Below are 10871 nucleotides of genomic sequence, written 5' to 3'. Positions count from 1 at the left end.
GCTGGTTTCTTCTTGATATTTCGGTCATAGGAATGGGGAAAATGTTATGTAATGGAGGTGGTGGTTACAAGAGGTGTTAAAGGTGCCATAATATGTATTAAGGTGGGAGGTTACAAGTCAATAAGTTAAATGAGTTTTGAATTGCTTCTTACTCCCATAGGTTGGCCGATTCATTTTCTTATTTTTCTGCAGCATGTTCAGGATTTTAGCAGCCGATTCTTTCTGATATTTTTGAGCCTATGGTGTATGATATGTAAGTAATGAAGATGAATGTTATAAGTGGGGATTAATGGGTCTTGATGTGCATTTAGTTGAAGGTTACAAGTTAATGGAATTTTGAATGAATTTGAATGGCTACTCATTCCTTGCTGCCGTTGGGTATTTTTTTTTCCAGATTCTTGTTGCACGTTCCAGCTCATTCCCTAGACTAATAGGTTGAGGAACAATTATTTGAATTATAGTATTTGAAATTACTACTAATTAGTGATTTAAAATGGGGAAATGAATACACCATGAAGTCCAATTAGAAATGGTTTAATTGGAGAGTTATCAACCTTTGAAATATTTTATGGGTTGACTAAATTGTTACTAATATTGCATGTACAATGTTGTTTAAATCTAGTATTTTAAATGTTTAAGGTTTTAAACACCCCCATTATATATTTTAGTAAATTAACCATTTAATTTATTATAAACTCTTGCATGGTCTTGCATGGATTCAAATTTAAGTATTTAAATGCTATGTTTAATTTCTTGACTATATTATACCTAGATTAATTTATCCACACTTGTTTTGATTTAAGCTTTAATTAAATATTGAACCTAATATGATTTATTTACTAACTTGACTCCAATTAATTTAATAAATCCTAAGACATTCTTTTTCTTTAAATTAAATTATTCCTTGACTTAGATTAAATTTAGGAATATTTTTCTTATTATTAATCTTATCTCTAATCTCCAAACTCCGGTCCGACCTCGCGTATTTAACTGAAAAGATAAAACTAAACTTTTGCATTTAAAATAAATAGTTATGACTTGTCAAATATCAAAATGAATTAGACCCTTATATATTAATCATTTTTAAATTTAAATAGTAATAATTATGCATGTCTTATACGTAGTCTGATTTTCGGGTCGTTACAAAATAAGTTTATAGAAATAGTACCAGATTCTTCTAAACTCTCTTTAGATCTTAGAGAAATTCAGAAGACAGTACAAAATTATGTCAACATGCTATACTTTGTACCGCAAAGAGTAGAAAAAATCCATGAAAACCAGGAAGAAATTATTGGAATATTAAAGGATATTCAAACAAGAATTCAAAAACTAGAACAACAACCTAGTTCTAGTAAAAGAACTTCAGGAGGTTGGTTACCACCATCATTTGGTACTGAACCTTTGTTACATCAACAAGGGAAAGCCAGAGTGGTGTCAAAACCTTTGACTGAAGAAGAAAAGATGATCAATCTCATTAAGTCTGTCTCAGAAAAGAAATTTATCTGATGACAACTCTAGAAAGGATTGGTCTAGAGGATCTACAAGAGCTTGCGGAATCTTCAAATCTCAAAGTTGTAGATCTAAAGATGAATACAGCAAGAGGTGAAACACCTGCTATAACTTGGTCATCTTCTTAAGAACCACCAAGAGAAAGTGTGGGATCTCAGAATATAAATATGAGAGAATCTCAAACTGATTTCCATACTGGTGGAGGATCACACTCAGCGGGAACAAGGACAAGGAGAAATCAAATTCCCTTGCACCAAACACCCTATGGGAAAACTGTTTTAGATCCTATACATCTTTACGGGGTTATGCTTAACCTAGATGTATTAGATTTCAAAAACAGAGAAGAACTCATAGACGATTGGACATCTGCTATGAGAATTGCAGCAGGAACACTGGATCTCAACAGAGAAGGATTCATTAAACTCCTGGAAATGAGTCTTATGGGATCAGTGAAAATTGCTTGGGACATGACTTCAGTGGAAACCAAAGAGTCAGTCCTAGCCGGAGAATCTCTAAGCGAGATAGCCGGAAGAATGGCTACCCTGTTTAAAGCACAATTTATAGGGGTAGACTATTGTAATAGTCAAGATACAGAGAAGAGGAAGAAATATACTCAAGCTCTGTATAGTCTTGAATTACATGACATATGTTTATTAGATGAATACATTATGTTATCCACTAAATATAGATGGAATTCAGGAGTCGAAGAAGATATAGCTATGCAGCTTTTCTTCGCAAAAATGCCAAGTCCTTGGAGAGAAATGCTCATAAGGGAATATGTACCTGGAAATCCAGATACACTAGCACGAAGAGCCTCTTTCCTTAAAGGAAAATTGGCGGAATGGTGCCATTTGGCAGCATTACAAAAGAATTACAAACGATTAAGGGGTATTAACAAACGTACTCCTTTGTGTTGTAAGGAAAATGATATTCCAACGATTATTGAAAGCAAACCACAGAAGCATAAAAGGAAAAGTTTTAGGACTCATCCTTATGCTAGAAGTGGAAGAAGTTGTTGGAAACCAAGAACAGTCTGGTCTAGACAGAAAGCCAGATCTTATAAATCTGGACAAAGAAGCGGACCATCTAGAAGTAGGACATCCTCCCAAGCATCGAGTACATCACGAAGCACAGGAAGAACACCTACAAAGAAAACTTTCAGAAGGGCTCATACACGAGCTAATGAAAGTTTTAAGGATTGTAATTGCTGGACATGTGGAGCAAGAGGTCATATTTCGACCAACTGTCCAGAAAATGAAAAAAGAGATATTAAATGCTTCGATCTAACTCCGGATATTAAAGAAGCGGTTTATTACCAAGATCTTACTCAGGTATACCAATTTGAGGATATTACCTCAGATGAAAGTATATATGAAGAAAAAGAAGTTCTAAGTCAGGGAGAATCCGATGGAACTGAATCGGAATCTGATTGTAGACGAGGTGCTTCGACACAAAACTCATGAGGATTTGTTTGGATTATTTAGCCAGACAACAATATCTCATAACTTGGTCCAAAGGATCATGAAAGAAAATCCTAGTTTACAGAGATATCAAGGATTCTCTGCAGGACAGGTAGAAAAATTCTTAGGAAATCTTGGCCTAAGAAATAGAAAGCATCATCTGATCTATAAAGTTTCTAGAAGAGAAATGGCAATCCCAAGAGAACTTACTGGAAATAGAATGGAGATGCAATTAATTCCTTCTGAAGAAATTAAGGAGGAATTATAAAAACTCAAGATAGAAGTAGCAAGGACAATGTCCTGGATTCATATTGGAGCAATCCAGATTATGATAAAAGCTACTTTCAAAGAAAGGATAGATTCACCTATTGATATTGCTATATGCAATAAAAGAATGGGGAATCTACAAGATTCAGTACTGAGAACTATCTCAGGAAATCTCTGTGCAGAAAAAATTGTAGGAGTTATCTATCCAAGGATAGCCTACAATATGGCAGATCGAGATTTCAGTCGAGCCTTGACATTACATCAAAATTTCGAGGAAAAAAAACTGATGAAGGAAGGTAATGGACCATATTCTATTACTTATCAAATCTCATATGCTCTATCTAATACACATCATTTAGAGTTGTTTATTAGAAATGAGTTTATTGAGATACCGTAGATATTCGGAAAAGTTGCTCAGGCAATTTATCCAGAACGAGTTGAGTTTCCGGTAAGACAGGAAACAGATATCCAAATACAAGACAAACCGATTCTACAAAGAAATTAAAGTCTTAGATTGGAATCAAGAAGACTATCTTTTCAAGGAGATAGAATAACAAGTTATAGGTGGGGAAAAACACATGTCCAAGAAACCCAAAAGGAGCCAAAAAGCTTTTCTACAATTGGGAAGCTTAGATGCCCAGAAGGGTGGAAGGAAGTCGAAATAGTATTTGATATTACAAAACAAAGGAATCAATTTTCTTGTAATACCATTTACTATTTAGAACAACCTATGTTAGGAACTTACCAAGGAATGATCCAAGTTGGAGAATTGGAAGTTCATATCACTGGGATTCCAGGGAAAGAACCAGATCAATTGGTTTTTGGACTAGAGTTTCTCGAATCTCGAGGAACATAAACCTTGGAAACGTCTAGAGTATGGGATGGAGTTTATGGCAAAAGATAAGATGTGGAAAATCCAATGACCACAAGTCCATTCTCAATATACATTCCAGTAAGAATGTTATATGAACAATATAAGGCAGAGTATTTTGCTGTTTATATTGATTCAGGTGCTGGAATCTGTACAGCAAAACGAGGAGTTTTTCCAAATAATTTGGAAGAAGAATTACCTAAGATTGATGGACGAGATTTTTCCAAAAGAATCTTAATCTTATGTAAAGGGATTAAGATGACCGAAATAATGATTGGCGGTGCTTGGCAAACACCTTGGTACAAGGTTAAGACACCACCAATTTATTTTCATGATACAGGAGCGGATATTTTGTTAGGAAACAATTTCCTACAAATGTTTAAATCCTATACTCAAACGAGATTAGAAGATTAGTGTTTACAACTCATTGTAATCACAAAATCATAGTCCAGAGACTAAGAGAGGCATTTTATCGAAAATTGCCAATCCAGTTTCGCAGCAAGCGTGGTGATTCAGGACAACTTCTGAACCCAAAAATGAAAGATTCTAGAAGATTTGGAGAAACAATGCTCCAGTTGAGAAAAGATAAAACACTTCAACCAGAAGAAATAGAATACCTTAAGATAACTCTGCATAAGAATGAAGTAGAGTTTGAATCTAAGGTATCTTTAGAAGATGTCAAGAAAAGGATCAAAGAGAATTACAATGAAGATCCTTTGGCGTGGTGGGACAAAAATCAACTCAAAGCTTGCCTTAAAATTAAGGAAGGCAAAGAGTATGAATTTGTCCGTTGCAATCCCATCCCAATGAATATCATTGATCAAAGGGATATGCAGATTATAATCAAGAAACATTTGGACCTTAAAGTAGAGAACATCTAATAAGTTGCATACGCAATGCCAAGATATTCTCTAAGTTCGACTGTAAGTCTGGATTTTACCAGATTAGGATGCAAGAAGAAAGCAAGAAATTTACAGCTTTCTCTACACCACATGGACATTATATTTGGGAGGTATTACCAATGGGATTGGCTAATTCACCTCAGATATTTCAAAGAAATATGGATAATCTTTTTAAAGATTATTTTAAGTTTATGTTTGTTTATATTGACGATGTTTTAATAGCGTCTAAAGATATGAATGAACATGTTAAATACTTGGAGATTTTCTCCAATGTTTGTAAAAAAGAAGGACTGGTTTTATCTGAAAAGAAAGCAGTCATTGCTACAAGAAAGATTGAATTCCTTGGAATTGAAATCGATGAGTCAGGAATAATTCTGCAAGAACACATAGTGGAAAAAAGTACAGAATTTTCCAGAATGTCTCAAAGACAAGAAGCAATTTCAAAGTTTCTTAGGAGTTGTAAATTTTGCTGGGATGTTTATTAAGAACCTAGCAAAACACAGGAAAGTGTTTAGTCCATTATTAAAGAAAGATGCTAGAGGATTAGTTCAATTAAAAGAGATTTGTAAGAATCTTCCAAAAATGGTTATTCCTCAAGACGAAGATGATCTGATATTGTACACAGATGCCAGTGATTATTGGCGTGCAGTAGTTCTTACTAAGCTCACACAAGATGGAGAACAACCATGCAGGTATTGTAGTGGTTTATTCTCAGATGCAGAAGCCATAAGATGACATATCAACGAGAAGGAATTTTATGCAGTAAAAAGGGATTTTGAAAAATGGCCATTATTTTTACTTGCAAAAAAATTTACTTTAAAAGTTGATAACACACAGGTGAAAGCTTTCTTAAGGAATAGAATAAAATCTAAACCTGAGAATGCTAGATTATTACGATGGCAGACATTATGTCAAAATTATATTTTTGATATTGTGATAATAAAATCTCACGAAAATATTCTTGCAGATTTTTTAACAAGAAATGGACAGCATTGATGTCGATGCTATTATCAAGATGCAGAGGCATTTGAGGTAACACCTTGAAATGCTTCAGACCGAGTTTAACAAGTTAGCACTGAATGCAGAAATTGCGGGAAGGCTTAAACAAGCTGATAAGAGAATTGTCTCTGATCGAATCACAGGATGTTTACAGGCATATATTCAGTTATGGTCTGTAATGCAAAGGCCTATCCTCCAAGGCATTGGGAAGCCATTGGTTTCTCAAATAGAGAGTTTTCGAGTATAGGACTCTATACCTGGAGCAGGGGATTCAAGTACCCCTAGCACAAGTGTTAAGACGAGATCATCTTCTTATGAGTCGTCTAAAACAAAAATTGAGACTCCAGATCCTTATCTCGAGTCCTCAAGTCAACCCTTCACCTCGGGGATTGAAGAAGGAGAGATCAACCTTAGGCCTCGTACTGACAAAGGCAAAAACTAAGGTTGGTACTAATGAAGTTTCAATTTCTCCATTTCAGGTTTACCAAGAGAATTGAGAGAAATTAAAAACAAGAATTGGCATTAATCCAGCCACCAACCGGGTTGATTTTTCAGGAAAATACCCAAGGATATGGATGAAACCTAATTCATATCCAAAGGATGTCAAGACATGGTATGAATTTGGGGCTTTAGCCTCAGTTTATACTACATCACCCAGCTTTCCAGAAATTTCAGGACTACCTAAATGGATTCAGGAAGCTATTCATGAAACTTGGGCGAATAATGATTATTTATCTAAAGGAGATATTTTGGAGCTATACTTTTTCATTGTAGCACCAGAACCTGCAGGGAAAGGTTCACATGAAGCCTTTCATTTCATCAAGTTAAGGAGGCCAGATACAAATATTCAGAAATTTATCAAGGACCCTCCAACAGAAGAAACACCCCTGGTCGCTTCAATTACTGAAGACGATATTTCTACCAGAAGAGCTTGGGGTATATGGGTCTGTCTCACAGAGATGGACAAAGTCAAGTTTCCATTTAAGTTTTATCAAAATTCTTTAAATGGATCATTCCTGTTAAATACAATGACAGGAAAAACCACAAGTTTTGCAGAAGAATTATTTGAAAAGAAAAGAAATCTTCTGTGGAACAGCAAGATGCCGGCCAGTAAAGAGACTCGCCGAAAGTTCTGTAATATGGCACATATAGGAAGATGGTCAGAAAACATCTGTCCTGAATGCCAGAATCAGAAAGAACCGGAGTTCGGTAAAGGTTTTAAACCGAGATCTGATCGTAAATATTTTACCGAAACAAGGACAAATGGGGAAGGACCACAAGCACATTTTTCTCGAGGATACAAAAAGCGAAAGATTCCTCGACAAAGTTGAAAAGAGACATGTGACCAGCCCACTAAACTAAAGTAAACCCACCATGTGAGTGGAAGGACAGGACCACCAATAATCGGTGGTAAATAACAAAAAGACATTGGATACTGTATCTTTAAAAAATAAAGGAATCCAATGAAGAAAAAACAAGATAACTGGTCCCAACATTCACATCTATAAATAAGAACGATTGAGAACCAGTAATTCACACTAAACCAAGACTTAAAGATGTATTCTACATATCTGAAAGTTTTGAAAAGGAGAATCAAGTATAAGAGAGTGCAGAAGGAAGCTTTGAGAAGTTTGGTTCAAACTTTCAAAGAAAAAAGAAATGAAATTACACCAGATCTCTTACAAGTTCATTTCTACTGGTATTGCCAAGAAATAAAAGAAGATGAAAAGTTAATTTCTAGATTAATAATCTAGAAATGGACATTTCAAGAAAGTGGAGGGACCATCACGAAGGACCGCCCAACCACTAGATGGTCCATATGCAAGCTGTAAAGGCTTATCAAGATTTGGAATCCGAGTTTCAAATCCGAAGAAGCCTTCTATAAATAAGGCAGAGTGAAGGAAGTGAAGATCATCGAACATTTTTCTCATTTCTTTCAACAAATAAAATTGTAATATTTTATCTTTCTAGTTTATGTGTTTTTCAAGTTCGGCTACTATAAGTAGCTAAACAAGTTTCTCCTCCTATACAGGAGATTATTATCTAATAATAAATGTTTGTGTTTGAATAAAGAAAGCTTTGCTATAGCCCCTCTCATATATTATTTTCAAAATTTTATCTTTTGCCATACACCCTAAGGTAGGAAACGAATTAGGGTTGTGCTAAGTGCTGCTGAAGGAATCTACGTCGGTAACCATCGGTTGCGATCGTGTGGTTGGACTGTGAGGAGCAGTTCGTAAAAAACGGTGGATATAACCCGGTGACATTCTGGTCAAAGAGGTAAAAGATTTAATTTAAATTACGGAAACATGATGGACCCTTAAGGGATTTAAATACGTTTAAAGGAGATTACTGTTCTTTTAAAAAGAAAAAAAGTCAAAAATTTAAAAACTACAAGTTATAAGGCTATAAACTTAAATGCCCCATCGAATTCCTCAAATAAAGTTAACTAAAAAAAATTTACCCAGTTCAACTTAAATACTAATTTCTTTTATTAACTGTTAATTTACAATATATTTTTGTTTCACTTTATCATGTTGTTCTGTTATTATTAAGAAAATTATACATAAAATTTTTTTTTCATTTCAACACGTTGAAAATAACTAATATATTTAATGAATATGAATATATTAATTTAAAAAATAAAATTAAATATGGATCTGAACTATATATTTGAAACAAACGAAAAAAAATGTAATCGTTAAAATTAGGATGGATGAAGTATATAAATATTTTGATTTGTCAATTGTTATGTTGCTAACTTATAAAATCTAAATTATTTATTATTGATTATTTATTATTTATTATTTATTATTTATGATGATATTTGCATGTATTCATGGACAACTATTGATTAAGAGGTAAGGACGGCAAAAAAAAAAATGCATTTAAATGATTAGCGATTTATGTTTTGCCCAATTTGCACAACTTTGTTTCCAAACATTAATTAAAGGAAAGAAATTGTTGGGCTCAATTTTGATAAAAAAAAAAATTTAAAAAGAAAAATTTTTGCCACCACAATAGATGACAAATGAGGCCATTCCTTGAGAGAACTTAAATCATTGGTGGTCCTCTTCCCATAAATGCATTGTTGTCCCATTCTCATCCTTCACTTCACTCCTCTTCTTTTTTCTTATCCTGCAAACCACAATTCTACATCTTTTGTCTAAACTACATGAGTAAACAAAAGCTTGAAATTAAACCCCCCAAGAAAGAAGAAAACATGGATTGAATGTGTAACAAGATCAAGAAAACATGGGAGAGGAAGTGGAATATTGGAGCAGAGAAGAAGAGAAGGCCTTTGAGAATGGGATTGCAATGCATTGGATTGAAGGTGAAGAGAATAAGAATCCCATTTGGAATAAAATTGCTTCAATGGTTCCCACTAAAAGTATTCAACAGTTAAAGAATCATTACAAAGTTTTGGTGGAAGATGTTGCTGACATTGAAGCTGGAAATGTTCCATTGCCTAAGTACTCGGCAGAGATGCTCACACCTCCTGCATTAGCAACGGCAACAAATAATTACAAGGATCGGTATCGTGAAAAAGATAAACGATTCGCAAAACATAATTTCTCAAGTCACGACTCGACCTCAACCTCGGCCTCATCAGGTAAAGGAGGAGGAGGAGTATCATCATCTTCCACCACCAGGTCAGAACCAGAACGTCGAAAAGGGATTCCGTGGACCGAAGAAGAGCACAGGTAAGTTCAATTTTCGGCTCTTGTTATTAGGGGGAAACATAGAATAGATCAATGAATTGTACCGTTATGGTTTTTAAAGTAAGAAGTATCTTAAAAAATAGAAGCAATGGACTATATTATATTTTAGTTTCATTGCGCATTATCATTATTATCAGGGGGGTATATATAATAGATTAATGAACAGATTTTTTGAATTCAGGTTATTTTTGCTTGGATTAGACAAGTTTGGTAAAGGGGATTGGAGGAGCATTTCAAGAAATTACGTTGTTTCGAGGACCCCAACACAAGTTGCAAGCCATGCTCAAAAGTACTTCATTCGTTTGAACTCTATGAATAGAGACAGAAGGAGATCAAGTATCCATGACATAACAAGTATCAGTATGGGCGACGATATTTCATCGTCCCCCTCGGCTCTGCAACCGCCTCCGATCACAGGACAACATATGAATCCAACCTCGAATGCAATGAAACACCATAACATGCAAGTTTATGGTACGGGTCATGCACCAATGGGACATCCAGTAGCTTCGAGTACCCACATTGCTCATCCTGCCGTAGTTGGCACTCCTGTCATGATGCCTCCGGGGCATCATCATCACCATCATCATCTTCCACATTATGTTCTTCCGGTTGCGTATCCTATGCCGCCTCCGCCCCAACCACAACACCAATAACAAACTTAAGCTAGCATAAGATGTGTCTCTTCATTTCTTTTATTTCAATGGTACGTTTCCCACTATTTTCAGAAGCGGACCTAGCAGGAATCGTCCCAAATACCAAATGTTGTGTTCTTGTAGGTCTTTTTGAATAACAAATACATTTAAACCACAACATTTGCCAAATAATTACTCGTCAGCCACACCCAAGGAGATCTCTTTTTTGCCTTTTTGTTGTTTAAACAAATTCTCTTATTTCATGTATGTTTATTATAAGTAAAATGCATTCTTCATAAATTAAAATTAAGAACTGTGTGTCAGCAAGCATGAAACCTGAAATGCCACGAAGTACCAGAATGATTTAAAATCTACATCTAAATCAGTCAGTCAACACATGCTAATCTATGATTACTCCTTATTCGATAATGCATACTACTTGAACGCCTCATTAGAAGTCCAAACTGGAAAGTATATATAATACTTGAGATACTTCTTACTTTGAG

The 10871-nt window shown here is 34.8% G+C and overlaps 1 protein-coding gene across 1 annotated transcript; it reads left to right on the top strand.

Annotated features, from left to right (window-relative positions):
* Positions 1 to 9010: 9010 nt before the first annotated feature.
* LOC140976450 (transcription factor MYBS1-like) lies at positions 9011 to 10571 on the top strand. The gene is made up of 2 exons (XM_073440604.1): positions 9011 to 9712; positions 9912 to 10571. The coding sequence occupies exons 1-2, from the start codon at positions 9264 to 9266 to the stop codon at positions 10384 to 10386; spliced, it is 924 nt and encodes a 307-aa protein (XP_073296705.1). The 5' UTR covers positions 9011 to 9263; the 3' UTR covers positions 10387 to 10571.
* The last annotated feature ends 300 nt before the right edge of the window (positions 10572 to 10871 follow it).

The sequence above is a fragment of the Primulina huaijiensis genome, chromosome 5 (assembly GCF_012295235.1).
Source record: "Primulina huaijiensis isolate GDHJ02 chromosome 5, ASM1229523v2, whole genome shotgun sequence".
Taxonomy (NCBI): Eukaryota; Viridiplantae; Streptophyta; class Magnoliopsida; order Lamiales; family Gesneriaceae; genus Primulina; species Primulina huaijiensis.
This window is presented reverse-complemented; position numbering and strand designations above follow the sequence as displayed.